We start from the raw sequence: 23,438 nt of genomic DNA, 5'->3' as shown, positions 1-23,438 counted from the left end.
AGGGTGCAACCCCAGTATTTGGCACCGTGCACCACAATATTAGTGTTGTTATATTTATAGAGGCAGGAGCGCCATATCACTCATAATCCACCCCCATTGTTAGATTTCACAGAACATTAAGGATCACCCAGCTGCATCTGGGGAGATGAGGATCCCGGGGTGACCCCGACTGGGGCATGCCACTCAGCGGACGACCGATGGCCCGGTGGTAAGGCACAGCGACGCTGCGCTTCGCGGCACCTCCTTGAGAGTGGATGAACTGCCTAGCGGGGCTCGCCTGCCGAAACGGGATGGGAGCGATCCGCGGTGCCCCGTGCGGTGGTCCACCACGGGGGTGGTCTATAGTGGGCGCCTTGCCTGTCTGGACCGGCCTGGCTCCTGAAGTGGCGACTACTGTGATCGATCCGGTGTGGTTCCTCTTGTCCTGGTGCAACACACTCAGAGTCCACTGAGATCCAGAGCGAGAAAGCACGGGTGTCTGGTGCTGGTGGGATTCTACCTGGCGGCCTCTTCGGGCCTTGATCGTTGCTGGAGACGGAAGTCCTAGATGGGGGATCCCCTGAACTAACGCACCGTGGTCCGATTCGCCACTGTGGGGGACGATCTCCTACGCAATCGATGTCCCCTAAGAACCGCCACAAGGCCAAAGTCATAGACAGCACAGCGGCCCCCGGGCGCAAGGGGGGGGGGGGGGGGGGGGGACGTGCAGGGTCCACTGCAGGTCAATGTACAGGACACCCTGGACAAAATATTAGGTGCGATTGAAGACACTAAGTTAACACTGCAACACGACATCAATCAGGTCTCGGTCGAACTGGGCCTCTTGAGGGCTGACCATCACAAATTATCGGACAGAGTCAAAGAGACAGAAACCACACTGGCCGATATCGCACCAAAACAAAAAGACCTGCAGGCCCAAATGACGCATCTCAGAGATAGAGTGATGCGACTAGAGCGAAGAGCTGAGGACGCAGAGGGGAGAAGCCGGCGGAATAACGTGCGAGTGGTGGGCCTCCCGGAGGGGGCAGAGGGATCAAATGTGGTGGAATTCCTGGAAAAATGGTTGAGCACAGTGGTGGCACCGGGCCGGCTGACTTCATTCTACACTCTGGAAAGAGCACACCGCGTGCCTGCGAGACCCCTGGCGCCGGGCAGGCCCCCCGAGTGGTGATCGCAAGATTACTGCACTACAGAGACAGGGACATCTTGCTACAAAGGGCGCGAGAAGAGGGCCCATTTAAAGTAGCAAATGGCGAAGTCACGCTGTTCCCGGACTTTACAGTAGAGGTACAGAGTAAGCGTGCCTCATACATGGCAGTCAAAAGGGCTCTAAGGGACGAAGGTATACAATACTCGTTGCTGTACCCGGCTAAGCTGAAAGTAATGCTAGACAGTAAAACAACATTTCTTCAATCCTCGGAGGAGGCATGGGAATGGTTGGAAGCCCACGGGACCCAGACAGAGCGGCTCGGGAGGGGGGCCCGACTGGAGGCGGACCGCGCCGGCCCCCCAGGGGAAGATGGACCCGAAGTCGCCCACACTTGGCACCATCCCGGAACCAAAAAGAAAGTGGCAGAAGAGCAGCACTGGAGGCAGCGGCCCGTGTGAACGGAGAGGGGACCCCCCCGGAGGGCTCTGGTGGTGAATCGGACAAGACCGTGATGTCATCGGCGGGGGGCTCGAGCAGTTCGGTGCAGGCCCCGGTAGTGACCCCACAGACTGCAGATGACCTCTGAGGCCCAGAGGCTTACCGGACACCCCGGGGAAGGCGCAAATGGTGCACTAATGGCCCCTCCGTGCAGGGCCACCCCCCTACTGGAATCTCGCCTGTACAGGTGGACTGGCGAGAACTGCAACTAAAAGATGAAACATGCTGCACTGTTGCACAGGTGTTTTTTCTGTTTTTGGGCAGCATACTGTTTGAGAGGTGCCCTGGGGAAGGGGAGTTGGGATAAGCAGTTACAAATTAGGATGGCAAGGGGTGGTGAATGGTTGCGTAACAACAGTACTTCACTGATGAACAGGGGAGAGCAGACGGTAAGAGTGGCAAGGAGTAGCCAATGTAAATTTAAAAATCACCAACATGGCAGAATACAATTTCTTAACGTGGAACGTTAGAGGGATGGGGTCACCGGCCAAACGACACAAAATACTGGCTTATTTAAAAAGGAGGAATATACAGGTAGCAATGCTACAGGAGACCCACCTGGCGGCTGGTGAACCTGAGAGATTGAGACGTAGGTGGAGGGGGCGGGTGTTCGCAACAGAGTACTCAGCGTACGCAAGGGGAGTAATGATCTGGATCCGTGCAGGGGTCCCCCTAGAGATAGAAGCTTCCAACATAGATCGTGAGGGGAGGTTCGTGATTCTGGAGGGAAGGCTATACGGCACACCGATTGTCCTATGCTGCATGTACGCCCCAAATCAAGACCAGATCCCCTTTTTGACGAAATTGTCGAGCCACCTCACCCGCCAGAGGAGAGGGGAGCTTTTGGTTGGAGGGGACTTCAATAGTATATTAGATGTAGACTTGGATAGATCCTCCCCCCCACTGCAGGGTGCAATGTCAAGTAAGATAGCTGGGAAGCTTAGTGAATGGTTGAACTACTGGGGGCTGGTGGATATTTGGCGGGAACAACACTTACACAACAGGGATTACTCATATTATTCGGGCCTTCACCGACTCCACACCAGAATCGTCAGGGTGGCATGTACGGCAGACCTTGCACGCGGGATGGTTCACTCAGAATATCTGGGCCGTACACTGTCCGACCACAACCCTCTATTGGTAACATGGATGGCGGCAGAGATTAGGCCCCCCATTCCGGCCTGGAGATTGTCCCCTACAGCACTTGAGGACCCAGCATATAGAGACACCCTGAGACAGCACCTGACTGACCATATTCAATTTAACAGGGGATCCACCACCTCTAGATCTACGGAATGGGAGGCCCTCAAGGTGGCGACAAGGGTTTTTTGTCTTGGACAATCGGCTGGAGTGAGACGCACACTTGAAAGGGAGCTGACTAAGCTAGAGAAGATAATACATGAGGGAGAACTTAATCAGGGGACGAGCACACTAGTAAATGAGAAATATAATCAGGCAAAGAGGGACCATTCCCAGATCGAAGAACAACTCAGATGCCACAGCACATAAAAATACTTTGCCTCCCTACAATCTGAAGAGGGTAGGTCTGGGAAAATGTTAGCCTGGTTGGTGAGGCCGGGTGGAGAGGCCGAGCCCATCACAAATGTGCTGGATAAGGAAGGGACATGCAGAAGTAGGCCAGGCCCTGTAAATGATGCATTCAAGGAATATTACACCTTTTTATATGGAAAACCGGTTGAAATCAGTACGGAGGTCTTTGATAATTACCTACAACATATACCTATAACGAACCTGATGGCCGGAGACAGGGATAGGCTGGGGGGCCCAGTGACGGTGGTCAGTGAAGCTATAGCTCAATTAGCCTCAGGGAAGACCCCGGGAACAGACGGCCTCCCCATGGACTTTTATAAAAAATTCGAGAAGCAACTGACCACCCAGTTGGTAGAGATGTATACAGAATCGCTACAGAATGGGATAATGCCGTGCACCATGAGAGAGGCATTGGTAATCCCACTCCCTAAGACAAAATCTAGGCAACCTTCGGTGACCGACTTCCGCCCCCTGTCAATGCTAAACAGTGATTTTAAAATACTAAGCAAGATCTTGGCCAACCGTTTACTCCCTCTTGTACCAACTCTGGTACATGTAGATCAACAATGGGTTCGTCCCAAATCGCAGCACCTCCTTAAACCTGAGACGTCTCTTTGCGGTCCTGAATATGCCTAGCGACACGAGACCTGCAGCAGGGGTGTTGCTCGCGGTGGACTTTGAGAAGGCATTCAACTCGATCAGATGGGATTACTTGAGTGCAGTGATGCTCCGTATGGGAATGGGTGAAGATTGGGTCAAATGGGTGGACTTGTTATACACGTCACCGCTGGCAAGAGTGAGAACAGGAAAAACAGTGTCCGGAACTTACCCAATTTACAGGGGAACCAGACAAGGCTGCCCATTGTCCCCACTGTTATTCGCCCTGGCCATCGAGCCGCTGGCGTCCCAGATGCGGCGGGAAGGCGTGGGTAGAGGAGTGGAATGGGGACACCAAGAACATATCATCTCGCTATATGCTGATGATATACTTGTCTACCTTAGGGACGGAGAGAAGGATCTCCCATGGGCGCTGGGAGTGCTGGAGAACTATGGGACCATATCTGGACTTTGCCTCAACCGTAGCAAGACATGCGTTTTCCCTATGGCTCCTGGTGGCGAACGCCCGACAACATCCCCTGGGGATATGATTTGGGCCCCACGAACCTTTAAGTACTTGGGCATACAGGTGTTTCACGACAGGGCAGACTTGCGCGAGGGTAACCTGGGCAGAGCTCTACGATCCCTAAAGTCCTCGGTGGGGTTCTGGCGATCGCTGAAATTAACGATAATGGCCAGAGTAGCATTGTCCAAAATGGTCATGCTGCCCCGGCTTCTATACTACTTCGCTAACCTGCCCTTTCTGATTCCAACGGCGGGGTTTCGTGAACTAAACACCCTACTTAGGGAACTTATATGGGATGATGGTCGTAGATGCACCTCGCTCCAAATACTATGCAGGCCAACTAACCAGGGGGGGCTAGGAGTGCCAGATTTTGAAGCCTACTACCTGGCATCCCAGCTGCAATGGGTTGCCGGGTGGCTCACAGGTAAGGGTCACCTGGAGAGGTACACCGATCCAGTAGTGGAGGACATAAATCGGTTCATTGCTCGAATGACAAACAGGAACCTCAATCCCCACATGCACAGCCTGATGACAAGAGTGGCGTCAGCATGTTGGAAGAGGTGCGTGAAAAGGAATGGCGTTGTCCCCCTGTACTCCCCGGCCCTACCCCTGGCGGTACTCACGATTGAGGCAGGTGAGAGGAACCTGGGAGGCATGAGCCTCGGAACCTGGAGGAGAGCAGGAATAGAAACGGTGGGAGACCTGTTTCATGAGGGAGTGTTGAGGTCTTTCGCTAATCTTGTTGACAGTGGAGTCTCCCCGGGTCAGTTCCTTATGTATCATAAACTGATACATATGCTGAAAACGCACTGGATCACAGTCAACGCTGAACCGGCCACCCACAGGGTGCTGCATCTCCTATTGACTTCAGGAGATGAGTCCCATCTGATATCTAAACTTTACCGAGTTCAGGTTGAGGATGCACTAGACTCCCTGCGGCCACTGAGAGAGAGATGGGGGAGGATAATCGGTAGGGAACCGTCAGATGCGGAATGGAACAGAGCTTTAGCTTACCCCCGGACCGTCGCTCGCAGCACACGACTGAGATATATACAATATAATTACCTCCACAGAACGTACCTCACCCCACATCGACTAACAGTAATCTATGGGGGAGATCCTAGGGCGTGCCCCAGATGTAAAAATGTAGACGCGAATTTTGACCACATGGTATGGACCTGTCCAGAGATCCAACTGGGGTGGGACGAGGTGATGTCCGACCTGTCGAGACTTCTTAATAAGAACCTGACTCCGACCCCTGACAGATGTCTGCTGGGCCTTGGGGATGGGCTGCCGCGGGGAAGAGTGGAGACCCGCTTTCTGAGTCTGGCACTGGTACTGTACAGGAGACAGAACGCAAAGAACTGGAAGGCACAGTTTCTGCCCCCCCGGGTTGGGTGGAGATAAGACGTTACAACATGGGCCAGAGCCGAACTCCAGGTCCTGAAGAGCGAGATGGGGAGAGGACTGCGTCGCCACCCTATTGCACAGAAATGGGAAGTAGCAATGACAAGCTGGGACAATATAGTGAGAACAGCGGACACAGACAGACACACCAACAGGAGTGGAGACTGGGTAAACATAGGGAGGGAGGAGATGTTGCCTCACCCTCTAGGACATGGTAAGGGAAGACACGACAAGGCCGAGATTGAATAAAAGGCGGACAACAGGGGATAGAACCCAGGACATTGAGTAACAGACAGGTTGAACCCGGTAGACGCTCCACCCACCTGAAACCAGACAAGACTATGAGTAATGACACCATATATACTGGAAAAGCCAGGAAATGGCATCCCCCTGCATAAGCAACCTCCACCCCCTACACTGCCATCATGTTTAAATTTAAGCTGATTACTGTTTGAAACGAATTAAATGTGTTATATAATAACTAGAAAAACATGACGCTGCTACACCCGGCCAATTGGGCAACCCAAACGAGAAGAAGCGCCACTGATGTTCTATTCTTGCATAAGTTCAAAGTATAAAGGTTATTGAATAATGAAGTAGAACGCTCAAACAATGTAGACAGTAGTGATATTAACACTGTTATGCATTAACACGAAGCAACAAAAATGGTGCTGTAAACATGATACTGTTTATTAAATAATAAAATGTTAATAAAAATATATTTTTTTAAAAGAGCAGCTGATGGTGAATCCTACCGCCAGCTGGCCCATGGTGGGGGAAAGTCTCACTAGGAAGGTTTAAAGGCTGCTCCTTTTGGGGGGTGTGGGTAGGGGGGAGGGGTTTGGTGGACTGACCAGACTGCTGCCCACCTGACTCACGAGGTTGGTGGATCCCGCACCCTTGACCACACAGAGGCTGGGCAGCATGTGCAGCCTACTGGCTGATCAGGAATACGCCCAGTTGGACACCCCTTCCGTATCCACAAAAGGGTCGAAAGGCAGACTGAGGGCGACAAGGGGCTGTTGCGAGGCCCAAGAGCCTGGCCTTATCCCAATAATCTTTGAAGTGCTTGAACGCTGATACTGCCTTTCCGAAGAGACAGGTGCCATCAAAGGCCATGTCCCTCAAAGAAGCCTGGTCATCCCCTAAAAAGTCAGATGTCCTCAGCCATGTGTGCTGTCTGCAGGCCACTGTTGAAGAAACCGCTTTGCCTAGTGAGTCCGTCATGTCAAGCCCACAAGGAATTGTGAACATGTCTGTCCCATTGACAACAGCCTGAGAGTGTACAGCCCGGGCCTCCTCCGGGACCTGTGCAGCACCTGCGCCATTGTATCCCAGAGGGTGTGGGAATAACGACCCAAAAGGCATACAGTGTTCACTGACCACACTTCAGGGCCGGTAGAAGAAAACATCTTCTTCCCTACTGAGTCCAACCTTTCGGATTCCCTGCCTGGGGGAGCACAAGGGAACATGCCACGGGAGGTAGAGGTCTGGACCACCAAGATCTCAGGGGTGGGGTGTTGCAAGAAGAAACCTGGGTCCCCAGGTGTTTGGTGATGTTGGTGGGCAATCTTCCTGTTGACAGAAGCCTCTATGCTGGGTTTGGACTCGGTACCCAGTAGGATATCAGTGAGGGCCTCATTAAACGGGAGCAGGGGTTCGGAGGAAGAAGTTCCCGGCTGCAGCACCTGTCAAGAGATTAGTCTTAATGGCCATCAAGGGCAGAGGACGGTCCAGGATCTCAGCTGCCCTCCTCACCACCAAAGCTTAAAAAGCTCCCTCCAGTGTAGCCATGGTAGGGGGAGAAAGCATGCCAGTGTCTGGAGACGTGTCCAGTCCGCTGGCCTCACCCAAGTCTTGACACCAGTCCATTTCTTCTCGAGGATGGTATTCTAAAGGGTCCAGCGACCCCCCCATTCATCCCCGAAGCCTAGCCCATAGGAAAAGGGCTCAGGATCTGAATGAGGCCTCAAGGCTCCTGCTGGAGTCGGCATTGTATGACGCCCATCCAGCTCCATATCAGAGTAAGGAATTACAATGGGGATGGGGCTACCCGTGGGCCCGGATGGCACTGGGAGAGTAGGACTGGCGTCGGAGAAGGTCCAGGTGGCACGCCTGGTGACATTCTGGATCCAGGACTGGATCCCTGGGAGACCCTTGATGCTGGGGCCGGAGCCACCGGTACGGAACCCAAGGGGGCCCCCTTCTGACCCTGTGGGGCCCAAAGGCACTTCCAGCAGAGTACGTCTGCCCCAAAAATGAGGCACATGGCCTCATAAAACTCTCAGAGTTGGGCAAAGGTTGCTCGGGCTCCTGGAAAGTCAGGGATGCGTGGAGTCTGGCCAGGCTCTGCAGAATGAGGCCTAGAGTGCTAGCGTCTTGGACTTCTTCTTATGCCTCCACTTACCTGATCGCCCGAGGATTTGGAGTGGGATGACAATGGCTTTGAGCTCCGCAACCGGTCCTGGGACCGTCCTCTTGATTGGGACCTCAATTTGCACAGAGTCAAGTACCGAACCACCATCAGCTTTAGGGACCTCCCCCTCAAAGCCTTCAGATGCATGGCCTGGCACTCGGAGCACAACTTCATATGTGGTTGCGTTCCAGACACAAAAGACACACAAGACACCCGATGACAGGATCCGCAAGACAACCCTGTCTTTCTAGAACACGTAGCTACCAAGTTTTCGTTGGGATTATGGTGACATTTCTGTTTTTTCAGTATGATTTGTGTGACATTTCAATACCGTAGATTTGACACTGTGACACTATCAGGAGCACAGCAAAGCAGTAGTCATGTTCATGTAAATATATATAGTTCACTAATGAGTACTTTTTTTACACTCAAATTGTGTTTGAACAATGCAACGCTCCTAAAGTCATGTGACTGCAAAAAATGTCTCTTTTCTAATAGGATCATAATGAAAAATGTAAACATTTGTTGCACTAGCTTACAACGTAAGTCCAAACATTTTACAAAGAGAAAAGCGAGGTTCTCGCAATTTTAGAACTGAACTATCAAAGTGCCATTAAATTCCGTAATAGTAACAAATCTTGCATGCAGCAGTTAACAACGATACGCACATATGAAGCACAGTACAGTAACAATTTATTGATTTAGTGTCATGGCCCTTCTCCACATTAAAATGTAGTTCACTTTATGGACAATACTGCACCATTCATCATAACATACTTCGTTTGCCTCTTGAAAAAGTGAAAGGATGCTGAGCTTTAGACATAGTCATGTTTACTCGTAGCAGCAAAGCATTCTTGGATGCTTTGTGTATCTCCACGCCGTGCTGCCTGTCCTCAGCCCCATATTCAGACTGCAAACCAAAATTAACTGAGGAGGGAAAATCGAATTTTTTATTAAAAATCTTACGTGCTCATTCTGTGGTTTTCAGCAGCTGCTCGGCAGATTACAGGTTAATGCACTGCTGAGTTACCTGGAAAACATGAGACTGAGAAGACCAAGCGGTCTCATTTTAAGTGTGCAGTCAGGAGGGTGGGGTGGCCCTGTGTCAGCCATAGGACAGCCCCACATTAGCTGCAGGTGCGGTGTCTTGTGTCAGGACGCTTTGCTTCCAAGCTCTAAACTTTTAAATGAAACTCATCTTATACTAATTTCCTGATAGTGTAGGTGCTATGGCCAGGAACAGCGCCAGCTGGGCCCCATCATCACTGTTACTGCAGTGGGAAAACCGGAGCAGGCGGTGCTGCGTGAGGCACAATCAATGTTCTTCATAAACTGTACACCTCATCCTGCACAGCCCTGCTCCGTGCCCCACATTGGGTGACAATGTTGGGTCATTGCGGGAGTGCGAGAAAATTGCTATGAAGCATTAGCCCGACCCAAGATGTGTGGCACTTGGTGGGGATGAGAAGACATCCTTGGCACACCAAGCATGAAACTCGAAAAAGGCTCGACAAAAAGTAAAATACAGCAAGTGAAAAAGTGACTGAGAGGTGACTCTCTTCGGATCAGTGCTTAGCTGGCACAGAAAGAAAAGAACTGACAGTGGTGCCTATTTAGGACCTGCAACATCATATCTGGTGCGGAAAACTGAAGCAGAGCCGATCGATGCCACCTACCGGTGCGCAGAGGTACTGCTCATGAAAATCTTCCGGATCCAGTCTGACCCTTGGGGATAATTCATAGGTAAAGAATCAGCAGCTAGAAGTCTCTATCAGAATAGTGAATTTACCAAAATATATCTGATCATTTTGGCTTGGGAATTTTTTCATTTTTCTTCTAATAAAGAAATAACCCCGTCCAATGGAACAAGATGGAATACGCCTAGCCAACATGGAATCAATGCAAAGAAACCATAGCCTTCTATTTGGGCTTGAATGGCAATCAGTATTTACCAAACAGTGAACAATTTAATTTAGTCAACTGGGTGCTCCCCAAGTGAGACCCAATTTCTGGGGCAGTGAACTGCCTACAGGAGACAGTACTCGATCTACCTTTGGAGCTGCTCCCCATGGCATCAATCAATGTGTGACAGCCTCTAAAACCTTTGAGGGTGCCCCAGTCCTACTGCAAAGTGATGCATATACTGATTGCGAAATATGCTTGGTATGTAGGACAAACTTCCCAGTTCGAGCCCACAGCATCTTCAGTACTTGAAGAAGCCGCTATAACATCACCTCCAAGCGCTGTGCAATTACAGGATCTGCTTGACTGCATCTGTCCATCCACCTTATTTTCACTGGCAGTTGGCAGTAGACCTAAATAAATAAACCATTGGATTGATCACGGCTATGTGAGTCGCTCTCGCACCCCACAAAGGCCTCCAGAACAATATGGGGATCACATAACAACATCACCCCTACTGGAAAGAAATAGGTGTAAAAACTTTATCATGAAAGGAAAATAACTGTTCTTGCATTTTTGTGATAAAATGATGAAGAACTTACTTGAACAGTTTTGTATCAACCTTCAACTTTTATCTTTTTGCATTAAGCCAGATGCATATAAGAACATTACCAGGCTGCCTGCTTAACTTGCTTTATCAACACGCATATATGTTTATATCATGGCTGTATACCATGCTTTTAAATATATTACTATGTAAAAAGTTAATTTACATTTTTTCCCCAATTCAAATGTTTTTACTACTATACTATGCTTTTTTATTATAAACGTGACGAATGCCTATTGTTTAATGCTGATTAGAAAACGCATGCCTAAAACGTTATCTTTTACCCCGCAATCTGGGGAATGTTATGAAAACTATTACAGTTTCCATCTAGAATTGAGTAAGTGTGCTTTGCTTTCAATTACATTGGTAACTCTATTAGAAGGTGTGAAATTCTTTTTCCATGCAAACTACTGACAAACATGCATGCCTACATTGTGGGCAGATATTTCAGGTATCAAATTTTATCTTTACAATGGAACCCCGCATTATAGGTTGACATCTTACTTTATTATGTATATATTTACAAACCTGTCATGGCAGCTCTCTAAGAGTGCTCTAAGCTAACGTAGCTCTATCCTTAAATGTAAATATATGGCGTTAAGCAAACATATATTAAGCTATGATAGTTGAGACTAATAAGATAAAAATGCCTCAAACTCTGATTAGTTTTGAAAACATTGGATCAAATCGGTGGCCAAATCCATACCAAAAGCCCATGTTTTTGGACATTGATTAGAAGAGGTCTTTGCGCTAGAGAGGTCAATGCTGATTTGCCGATTCCGGATTCAGACTCCATTCTCAATCGGAAAGATACATCAAGAGAGCCAACTGTAGGAGCTGGGAGCAGCCGTGCTGGGACTCCCGTCCTTCATTGAAGCACAAGCTTGTCCTTCTGTGGCAGAACTCTGATAACAAACAGCCAGGCTCGCCGTTTCAAACATTATGCACTGCGATCCATTCCAAATGATTAACAGGTAGGGATGCTAGCTATTATTTTAGCCTACTAAATTAGTGTAGGGTTTAGAAATAGCATCAGCGGCTAGGATGCTATCTAACTTGCAAACATGCTTGACATGTTTGTATTGTTCTCATTAAAAGTAACAATTTAAGCTACAATCTTATTCTAGTTCTGTGTTAGTACTGTTTATTCCATTTGCACAAAATCAAGACTATTAAAATAAACTTTAAAATCCATAAGTATTGACTTATTAGTGCAAGGTTTGAGGGTGTTGTCTGCAATACAAACAAATTGGTTTTGTCACCACAGTGTCCCTGAACTCATTTAACAGGACTGCTGATAAGTAACTGAGACTGCTGCTGACTAACCGGAAAACACTGCCTGTGCACAGAATAGCTTGGTGGGCTCGTGTTAGGACTGGGGTCTGTTGGGCATCTCTAACTCAGCATGTGCACTGTACTGAGCCTCTGCACTGTGGGTTTGAGATCCCACTCCTGCAGTTCTAGAGTAAATATCCAGGATTTGTTTCAATGTGGTTGTCCCTAGGCAGAATTTCCCTGTCAGTTTGTGCATGCACATACACAGTCACACGTGCAAAGACACACACACTTAATGGTATTTTATGGTATTCAACAACATCTTTTCAAGCATTCCTACCATGAAAATGGTTGGAAATTTACTCCTGACAAGGGCAGAAATATCATTTGTTCTAGTGTTGGCACACAAGGGTTGTAGAGAAAGGAGGCATGGGGAAATATTTTCCCCTGGAGAACAAAAAGAAGAAATGTTTAATGAAGTGATTTTGCAATTATATTGCAGATTTTACATGAGCAAATAAACGCACTATATTTGCTCCAGTGGAAATTGAGTTCACAATAGTTTTTTGGGAGTATGACTGGAAACCTGGAACTGTTGCAGTTTTCCAGGCCTATTTCCGTAAACTCTAGTGAATTCCTGAAAGTCATAATTTTGTACCAATGCAAGGTCATAGATCTACTGATGCATTTTTGTGACTTTAAGAATGGGCCTCCCAATTGTTTCCGTACATGCTGCAAATAATGGTTATACAATAATTCTCATTTGTGTTAGAAAGGAATAATATTTTATGTTGTTCTTAAAAATTAACAATAACTTTTCAAAATGGTCCTCTCCCTCCATTCTTTTCAAGGTGCAAATAATTCTCGATTACTTTTCATTTTGGTGTTAAATATATTTTTTAATCTTTTAGCAAAGCTGTCTGCTACCTTCCTAATCATCTCATTTACATATCGAACCAACCTGCACACCGCTAATTAGTAGAGCCAAGTTACATTAAACACTAAAAGCAAGCTGGTCAAACTCAACCAAAGATAAAACCCTATAGCCTCTTGAACAGAATATTAGTATCAGCAGAAGGTCAACTTGAAAACTAGTGAAATCCTGGAGGAAAGTTTAAACCTTTAAAACGCTTCAAGCAGCGAAAGCCTAAAGAAAACTCCATTAGTTCCTCCCTCTTCTCATAAAGACTAATTTCTACAATGAACAAATCAAGAAGCCCACAATTAAAAGGTAGAAAAACCCAAGCTCATATATGATAGATTCCAACACAGTGAACCTCTCAGAAAAAATACTCAAATGCACAAGAAGTTAAAACGATGTCAGACTAGCCTACCACTTTCATCATGTCAGAAGGAAAGATCCGTTAGTGGTTACCACAACGCTACTTGACACCCTGTCCTTGCTACAAATTATTGCCTCAGCTATAACCTCTACATATACTGCAAACCACACCCCAGAATACCAATAAAAGAACATGTCAAAGATTTAGCTAGTTCATAGAAGAAGACACATTTCCCTCTACACTCATAACTGGTCTTATTCCAATCTACTAAAGAAACCAAATCTTGGTACCACTGACTTTCAATTTTAGGAGAACTTCTTTCACACATGTTCAAAAACTAACTAAATTCTTTCAAGTCGGGTGTCCATCCAAAATGCATCAGAGAAACAGCAACCCTCCAAGTATAGACAGAAGAGTGGCTAATCAGAGCCCTGATAGAATTCAAACCCTGACCAATAACATCCTGGATACGGATAATATCTGTCGTTGGTGCTTTATGAACGCAGCTGCAGAATCAGACACCACAGACCATGAGACTTTAGTAACAGTTTACTCCAGAACTGGTTTTAATGGTCAAGTAACAAAATAATCCGGTTTTAAAAATTGATTCCTTCATAGCTGGCAGGCTGCTGCGAGACACCTGCCCACACCCGGGGACATCTATTTGATAGCCTCAAGAACAACCTCAAGAATGATAGACTTAATATGGCTTGATAACTGGACTCTTGACACACTGAAAATAACGTCTGCCTACAAATATTGCTGCATCTCTATAATGTAATTATTAAGCTATGCAAATTTGCTGGCCGACAGGTAAGGCACCTTGCAAACGGCCTATAGGTCTGGCATTCTTCAAATGGCCCCATACTCCTGTGTTACTTGGCACCTTTGCACCTAGAAGAAACATCTGCCCAACAATTATTCTTGAGGTAGCTTGTGGCATTTTAAAGAAATTCCACCTTTCTTCAAGCACCCGGCCTTTAATGGGCTTGGTCTTGAGTCACTTGATCCTGGCACTTTCCATTTTGAGTGTCATACATGTATCTGCTGGCCCACAGGACGGGCATATGGCCCTGAAAGAAATGTAATTATAGCTGCTCTTACAGTTATAACGTTACTCGATAACTTGGCACCTTGCATTTTAGAATACCATATACTACGTTGTTTTCATTTGCTTTTAGACCAAATGGACTTTTGCTTTTTATTTTGTCTGCTTCTATTACAGACTCCACGGTTGTGTCCCTTCATAAGCCATAACATTCTGGCACTTTGAATATCATGCATGTGTCTGCCGACCCACAGATTGGGCATCTGGCCCTGAAAGAAATGTACTTGTAATTGCTCCTTCAGTTATGATGTTACTTGATAACTAGGCACCTTGCTTTTTGAATACTATGCTATGTTTATTTCCCGGCTCCGTTTTAAATTTTCTGTGATGCATTGTCTTAATTTGCTTTTAGAATAAATGGACTCTTATTTTTTACTTTGTCTGCTTTGACTATAGACCCCTTGGTCTGGGTTTTTATTGGCGTATTTTTGTTTTGTGTGTCATTTGGCGCTACAGTGGTATTGTAAAGTTTGTAAGGAATCATACAATAAAGTATTACATCCATAAAATCGAAATTCAGTGAAATTTACAGCCTTGGATATTCTTGGTGTGGCAGCTCTCCTTTTACATCCTACGCAGAGGTTGTTTAATCATGCAAGCCTACCGCAACACACTTCTGTAATACCAAGAGATGTAAACCACAATGCCGCCCACATAAGGATTTGTCCACACACACTACAACCCCATTTTCCCATTGTGCCTGCTGGTAACTTTAACATCTTCTTCCTAAAATGAACACTGAAGTGCCTGACCTGCAGCACATATAATGAAATATAATGTACCAGAAATAAGCATTTCCCCAATCTAGGCTTCTAAAACGTCCGGTACAGTGAGAAATCATTCACATTCTGTGAGGCTGCTTCTGACGGACAAAAGGCATTAAAACAATATGCAGAAAAATGGGAAGAACCACAACAGCAGAAACAATCTGCATGTACAATATACAGATAAAGGTATAACATTTTCAGAAAAGGTTTAAAAGGAGATAACTTACTGTCCCTTAACTGCTTATTTTCATTCTTAATTTCCTCCAGTTGCTCCTTGAGGCATTTAATCTGAGTAAGAAGATTCGAATTCTCTTCCTTTAATTGGGGATAATCCGTTGTCTCTTGTAGCTGAAGATTCAGTACTTGATTTTGCCTTGTTATCAAGGAAAGCTGAGCCTTCACTGAATTTAATTCCATCTTTATGTAGAAATAATCTTATAATATTAGTATTGGGTTTTAACCTAGATAGTTTTCAACATTTATAAAAACTTATATTGTAAACTCTTGTTAAACAATTCATTGAAATTGCTTACTAAAGTTAAGGATAAAAGGGGGTTCCTTGTCATGAATCACATTCTCGAGTGTCAAAGTATTGTAGAACAACCATAACTTAATTCTTACATTTTTGATATACAAATAAAACTAGATTGCCAGCATTGATATTTTTCAAAGGATCAATGCTTCATGACTATTCCCCAGAATCATGGATGGAATGCAGGGTTCCCAAAAACATATAATCATTCTGAAAAGATCATCAGAATGCATGAAAGATCCAAAGTCTTGAAATATTAGAAATATTTCAACATCAAAAATATAGCACCCTGAACAGTACTGTAAAACAAAAGCTCTTCTACTTCTGTTACCTCAAGTTCTTTTCCATGAGATACTGCATTCTCCATTTCCTCCTTCTTTGTATTTATAAACATTGCTTCCTCACGGAGACGCATGGCCTCTTCTGAAAAGCAGAACTCAATGTCAACACAAAATGAAATCAAAGCAAATATATTCCAAACAATATGAACTGTTATTTCGCAGCTCCACATCACATATGTAGTTCTGATCACCAGTAACCCCGCTTTTCGCTGGATTAATGACTCAGACATTTCTGCTACTACTAATAAACATTACAAATTTTTCAGGAAAACGACTCATCATAAGGCTTTTACTATGAAGAGCCACATGAACTGTAGAGACGTTTGCAATGAGATATGCAAAATAGCATACAGCAAGAATGAAAGATCAAATTATTAATCAAAAGGAAGGCACTGGAGATAATTACTCTGCATTGTTTAAAATTTGGGTCAGCAGGTCTGTCAGGTCATTGAGCCTGTCCAGATCGGTCCACCATGAGCAAGCTTGCTATTTCTTTGAATCATACAGAAGGAATGAAAATACTGACTAATTGCTGCTTATTATTGTACAATGGGGTTTCATGTCCACCAGAGGGCCTACTCTGATGCTGAGAAATGTGCCTAGAATTTGATACCATCATGAGGACACCTACTTATCTACACCATTGAGAATGTGTGTGGAGCTTTGGAAGGAAGGTTGGGAATTGCTAGAGTGCTAAGTGGCTGTGGGATGTAGTTCTGGGCTTTAGATGGCTTATGGAGAGTGGTGTGGTGAGAGGTGCAGTCCTGCCAATTGTCACACATCTCTCGTTACACTAAACACATTTTAAGTTACTCTACTACATTTCCGCAAATAGATTGTCACGCAAATCAACTTACTAGAAAGCTGAGTGTATTACCTCTTCTCATATTTTGAAGAATCCACTATTCTTTGGAGGCTACAGTGATACACGCACGAAGCAGGCGGTGCAACGCAGCCAATGGATGTTCTGTTATGCTTTGATGGGACCGTCTGGTTCACCCTTTTGGACTGTGTTTGTTTGCGTTGCATAGCTCAGGCTGACCTGCCTAAATCCCCCTGGCACTAATTGGTCAATAGCAGTACGGACGTGCATGCGGCCGTATGTCCTGCCCATCACAATGAGGTTTACTACTGCCAGGCGGCCCGAGCAGTGTTAGTGCTGATGAAGGAAGTTCAGCAGCCACCTCATGTGTGGACTGACAGTGACTGAATGGCTCCAGTCAGTGCAGACAGGATGTTTGTAATTTTTAGTTCCTACCACAGCCAGCCTGGGCCACCAAGAAATGCTGTTGCTACTGCCAGAATTAAATTTAAGGATGAGTGGCCTCCTTCACCTCCTCGATATGTGCTGCCTTATCTTGCTCATTGGTGGTGGGTCGCCAGGGACTGTATCCAGTCACAGTGAGAGGAGGGGCTGAGTGTCTAAAGGTGCAGAGCATGGTGCTGAAGATAGCATGCCACACCATGCCCACTTCACTGCGACTTCAATCTACAGCGGCAGATTAGATACAAAGCAATACTGTACAGTCTGCAGAGAGGACCATTAGAATCACCTAGGTGAAAAATTACAGTATCATGCATATCACACAACCTTATGTTGCTAAAAGTTGTTAGTTTGGGTAGAAATGCATTCTTATTAGTAAAGCCAACCCCAACCACTGTGGTACGTTTTAAATCCTGAGTTTGTGCTTCTCCAGACCAAACACTTGTAAAATATACTGCCCACCTGTATGGCTGACATGCAATTCATGCACCTTATAATCCTCACTGTTTTATATAAATTTCATAAACTGATATACACATATATAATTCCTTGTCTTTGTGTAACGTGTCTGTGATGTAAACTGCTTTGATACTCTGCACTGCTATGAGAAGCGCTATAAAACAAATGAATTGTTTGAGAGAGATGGACTTTGGAGAGATATGGGGCACTGCTGGACAGTCCATGGAAAAGGAGGTCATAGGGTGCCAAAAAAGATTGTTGCACCTGGTGACTCCTGCTGGCCCTGAGACAATGGGTCAGTTATGTCTGACACTGTGATGTTTGAGACTGATAGATTTGTCCAGTTTGGAAGGAGCTGTAATCCGGGCTTCTTGAAAGTTGAAGCAGGGCCACGCGGCCCCACTTGAGGAGCCACTGAAGGCCCTGGGGAGCCACCACCAGGGCCTGCTCCTGTTTTGTCCCGGGATGCCCACCCCCGGGACATAGCCGTTTGCTGTGGCCTGGCTGTACCTTTGGAGCGACAGCCAAGCCACAGCAAACACTCCAGTTTTTGACAATGTGACCTGTCGAACAGGTCCTGCTGCCAGAAAGCGGACTTTTCATCTCTGTTCCCTGCACGTAGCATGCAGGTATATGTGCAGGGAACAGAGATGAAGCTTTGCTTCAGCAAGCAGGTAGCTGCTGTTTAGAGCAGCTCTTTGCTTCCTGAAGCAATGGGAACACAGGGGAGGCCTTGAGGCTTTCCCCGCTGTCTCAGATAGTCTGTAAAGGGAAGATTATAAAATAAAAAAAATAAAACAAAACCAGTAGGGACCACGGGGAAGCCTTTGAGGGCTCCCCCATGGTCCCAGATAGCCCATAATGGGATACAAAAAATTAGAAACAAAAATGAATAGCTCTGTGTGAAGGTTACAGACCTTCACAGTGAGCATTCACGGTTCGAGTTCAGCCGTAACGTTTCCATTCTTTATTTATTTTTAAATAAAAAAAAGTTAATGGATCATATGAAAGGTGGTCTTACTCTTATTAAATGACGAATACATTATTTTTAAAATTTTGCAGAAATATCTAATTCTATGTATATCATACATCAAAGTCTAAAAAAGTCTCCATCTCTCTCCCTCTTTCTCTCTCAAACTCGTTCTCCCACTCACACACCCTCTAAGACACTCACAGATCCACTCAGACACTCATGCACCCATTCACAGACCCACTCAGATCTTCTTGCACCCACTCATAGCCCCATTAACACCCTTATGCACCCACTCACAGACCTTTGCACACACTGACGTACCCAGTAAAACACTGATGTATGCACTCTCCCCCCGAGATACACCCTCTCACATTTATTCTCACACCCTGAGAGGTTGCAGCCAAATCCCGACACGCACGACCAAAGGGCTGTGCACAGCATGAGGTCGGGTGGTTAAGGGGGTTGGCCGCAGGGTCCGGCTGAAGACCAGGTCTCGCGTGCAACCTCCGCTGCGCACGGGTGAAGGTCATGCACAATGCAAGGTTGGATGCTTGGGGTCTTCTATACAATGGAGTGTAGAAGAGTGGAGTCGCACAGAGTGGAATAGCATAGAGTGGAGTGGTGTGCAGTAGAGTCCAGTGGATAAGTGTAGAGTGGGGGGGCATACACTGAAGTAATGTACCACAAAGTAGAGGAAACTGTTATAAACTGTAGTGGCATCTCCTACAGTAGAGTAGAGTGCTGTGTCATACAGTGTTGGGAACTGTTGTAGAGTGGAGTAAAGTGTTGTACAATACAGTGTACAGGCATAGAGCCAAGTGCAAATTTGGAAAGTGGAGTGTATGGGGATATAGTGGAGTACATTCTAGTAGAGTGATATAGAGTGTAGTAAAGTTTTGTCGATTTGCGTTATTTAGAGTGGAGGAGTGTAAATTGGAGTGGAGTGGCATACAGTGGAGTGGAATTAAGTGGAATAGTGTAGAGACAGAATAGACTGGAGTGGCATATAATGGAGTAGTGTAGAGTGTAACAGTGTATGGTGTAGAAGCATACAGTGGAGTGCCGTACAGTGAAGCAGTTTAAACTGGAGTGGTGTACTGTGGGGGTAGAATGTAATAGCCTACAGAGGAGTGGGGTAGAGTGGTATACCATACAGTAGAAGGGCAAATACTGAACTTGTGCACAGAGTAACAGTGTAGAATGGAGTGGCATACAGTTGAATACAGTAGAGTGGAGAACAGAGGAGTGGTGTACAGTAGAATATTGTACAATGGAATAGCGTAGATAGGATAGCATTGAGTGGAGTGTCGTACCACGTAGAGAGGTGTAGACTGGGGTAATGTACATTGGAGTGGGGTAGAGTGAAGTAGCATATAGTAAAGTGGAGTGAAGTCCAATGGACTAGTGTCAAATGGAGTGGCGTAGAGTGGAGTGGTAAACACTGGAGTGGCATAGAGTGGAGTAGTGTACAGTGGAGTAATGTACAGTGCAGTGGTGTACAGTGCAGTAGTGTAGACTTAGGTGGTGTACACTGGAATGGGTGCAGTGCAATAGCATACAGTGGTGTGGCGTACAGTGGAGTGGTGTTCAATGGAATATCGTAGAATGGAGTAAAGTGACACACTGAAGTGACGTGGAGTGGAGTGGCATGCATTGGAGGTGGCATGCAGTGGAATTGGGTGGGGTGGAATAGCATATACTGGAACAGCAGTTAGAGGAGGGGCATACAGCGGAGTGGTGTAGAGTGAAGAGAAAAAAAGTGGAGTTGCATACTGTGTAATAGCGAAGAGTAGACTGGCATAGAGTAGAGCTGTGTACAGTGTAATAGCGTAGAGTGAAGTGGAATAGGGCACAGTGGAATACTGTACAGTGGAGAGTAGAAGAGTGGAGTGGCACAGAGTGGAATAGCATAGAGTGGAGTGGTATACACCAGAGTGACAGAGTGGAGTAGGGTACAGTGGAGTAGTGTAGAGTGGGGTGGCATACACTGAAGTGGTGTACCGTCTCGTCGAATAAACTATTATAAACAGTAGCTGCATCTCCCACAGTAGAGTGCTGTGCCATACAGTGTTGGAAACTGTCACAGAGTGAAGTAGAGTGTTGTGAAATAGAGTATACAGACATACAGCCAAGTGCAAATTTGGACAGTGGAGTGTATGTGGATAGAGTGGAGCAGGTTCTAGTAGAGTTCTGTCGATTGGAGTTATTTAGTGTGGAGGAGAGTACACTGAAGTGTCGTAAATTAAAGTAGCGTACTGTGGAGTGGCATAAAGTGGAATAGTGTAGAGTGAGTAGCATAAACTGGAGAGGCATACAATGTAATAGCGTATAGTGTAGTGGCGTTCAGTGGAGTGGCGTAAAGTGTAATAGCGTATAGTGTAGTAGCAGACAGTGGAGTGCTGTACAGTGAAGTGGTTTAGACTGGAGTGGTATATTGTGAGGTAGAGTGTAATAGCCTACAGAGGAGTGGGGTACAGCGGAGTGTGGTAGAGTGAAATACCATCAGGGATGTGGAATTCATATCGCTGGCCACCCAGGACATATTGTTTGGGGTCAAGGGCAACAACTTTTCATGTTTATTTTGCTCTTGGGACAATTAGGCTCAAGCCCCTGCAGCACAAACCCTTTAGCTGCTAATTTACAGAGAAGGGAAATGTCTGCAGTTGAGGTAATGTGTATGTCCATATATTAATGCTGTTCAAGCTTGTATTTATGGTTCATTAATAAAAAGCCTTCATTATCAGGTGAGCGCTGTAAATAAATGTTTTAAGGTCACACTGCAATGCTGACAGTGGTTCCAGTAAACAAAAAAAAAAAGTGTACACACGTTTGGAAAGTTTAACAATATGAGGCTAAGTATGATGCTCCCACAAATGCTCTCTGATTAGATGCAAATGTTTTCAGAAGCTTGTAAGCAAGAGTGGTGATTCTTTGCTTTCAAAATAAAATATACAGAAAAGTAGGGGAAAAAAAGGTTTTGCTACTATGAAATTTTAGGTGCTATTTCTTTGAAGTGTTATTTAATAAAAATGTGTTGATGCATGCTAGTATTTTCAAAAAATATTCCAAATGGAAATCAGTGTGGCCATTTTCAACAAGATTATGGAAAGCATGAAAATAAACAAGGATTGGCAAAGCCAAACAATTTGACATTTCTTTTGTGAGTCTTTTGGTTTCGTCAATGTGTGTCTTGTTTTGACATGGCTTTTGTAACTCTGTTTGTGGGAGCTGCCAGGTCCTCACCATAGAAACAAACAGTGGCAAAAAAAAACAAAAAGTTTTTTGTCTCAAAAAGCACACATTGCCACGAGTGGCATAACAAAGGTCCCGCAGCCCCCCTCCAGGGGGCCCCCCCAGAACTGCACCTGCCCTGAATGAGTCTGGAGGGGGGGCTCCATGTTCTTTGCAGGCCCCCCCCCCACCCCACTGAATGCCACAGTAGTTCCTGGCACTGAACAAAACTACTTTGCATGCCAATATGCTCCTTGTAGAAGAGTATAGCCAGCCAATAGATAGAGAAATAGAAGTTTAATAAAAACAAAATGTCTTTGTTAATGCCAGACCTAATTAGGGACCCAATTCTTAAAGAAAGTCACAAAAGTGCACCCATGGTATTTGTCTTTGAATTAGTGGCTTTCATGAATTCACAAGAACTTACAGAAGTAGACCAGGAAATCGTACTCCTAGAAAATATTTGTAAACGGTATTTTGGCAAAAGCATATACAGGGAGTGCAGAATTATTAGGCAAATGAGTATTTTGACCACATCATCCTCTTTATGCATGTTGTCTTACTCCAAGCTGTATAGGCTCGAAAGCCTACTACCAATTAAGCATATTAGGTGATGTGCATCTCTGTAATGAGAAGGGGTGTGGTCTAATGACATCAACACCCTATATCAGGTGTGCATAATTATTAGGCAACTTCCTTTCCTTTGGCAAAATGGGTCAAAAGAAGGACTTGACAGGCTCAGAAAAGTCAAAAATAGTGAGATATCTTGCAGAGGGATGCAGCACTCTTAAAATTGCAAAGCTTCTGAAGCGTGATCATCGAACAATCAAGCGTTTCATTCAAAATAGTCAACAGGGTCGCAAGAAGCGTGTGGAAAAACCAAGGCGCAAAATAACTGCCCATGAACTGAGAAAAGTCAAGCGTGCAGCTGCCACGATGCCACTTGCCACCAGTTTGGCCATATTTCAGAGCTGCAACATCACTGGAGTGCCCAAAAGCACAAGGTGTGCAATACTCAGAGACATGGCCAAGGTAAGAAAGGCTGAAAGACGACCACCACTGAACAAGACACACAAGCTGAAACGTCAAGACTGGGCCAAGAAATATCTCAAGACTGATTTTTCTAAGGTTTTATGGACTGATGAAATGAGAGTGAGTCTTGATGGGCCAGATGGAGGGGCCCGTGGCTGGATTGGTAAAGGGCAGAGAGCTCCAGTCCGACTCAGACGCCAGCAAGGTGGAGGTGGAGTACTGGTTTGGGCTGGTATCATCAAAGATGAGCTTGTGGGGCCTTTTCGGGTTGAGGATGGAGTCAAGCTCAACTCCCAGTCCTACTGCCAGTTCCTGGAAGACACCTTCTTCAAGCAGTGGTACAGGAAGAAGTCTGCATCCTTCAAGAAAAACATGATTTTCATGCAGGACAATGCTCCATCACACGCGTCCAAGTACTCCACAGCGTGGCTGGTAAGAAAGGGTATAAAAGAAGGAAATCTAATGACATGGCCTCCTTGTTCACCTGATCTGAACCCCATTGAGAACCTGTGGTCCATC

At 45.8% G+C, this 23,438-nt stretch overlaps 1 protein-coding gene across 3 annotated transcripts in view; it reads right to left on the bottom strand.

Moving 5' to 3' along the window:
• OFD1 (OFD1 centriole and centriolar satellite protein) overlaps nt 1–23,438 on the bottom strand; it is a 486,789-nt gene that overhangs the window by 317,701 nt on the left and 145,650 nt on the right. For all 3 annotated transcript variants that reach the window (XM_069204717.1, XM_069204715.1, XM_069204716.1), the window contains exons 12-13: nt 15,951–16,042; nt 15,315–15,504 (exon numbers count right to left, since the gene is read on the bottom strand). In XM_069204717.1, the coding sequence (XP_069060818.1) occupies nt 15,315–15,504; nt 15,951–16,042 (282 nt within the window). The remainder of the gene's footprint in view (nt 1–15,314; nt 15,505–15,950; nt 16,043–23,438) is intronic.

Source organism: Pleurodeles waltl, chromosome 8, assembly GCF_031143425.1.
Source record: "Pleurodeles waltl isolate 20211129_DDA chromosome 8, aPleWal1.hap1.20221129, whole genome shotgun sequence".
NCBI classification, from domain to species: Eukaryota; Metazoa; Chordata; class Amphibia; order Caudata; family Salamandridae; genus Pleurodeles; species Pleurodeles waltl.
The sequence above is the reverse complement of the archived record's forward strand: the minus strand, read 5'-3'. Positions and strand labels throughout refer to the sequence as shown.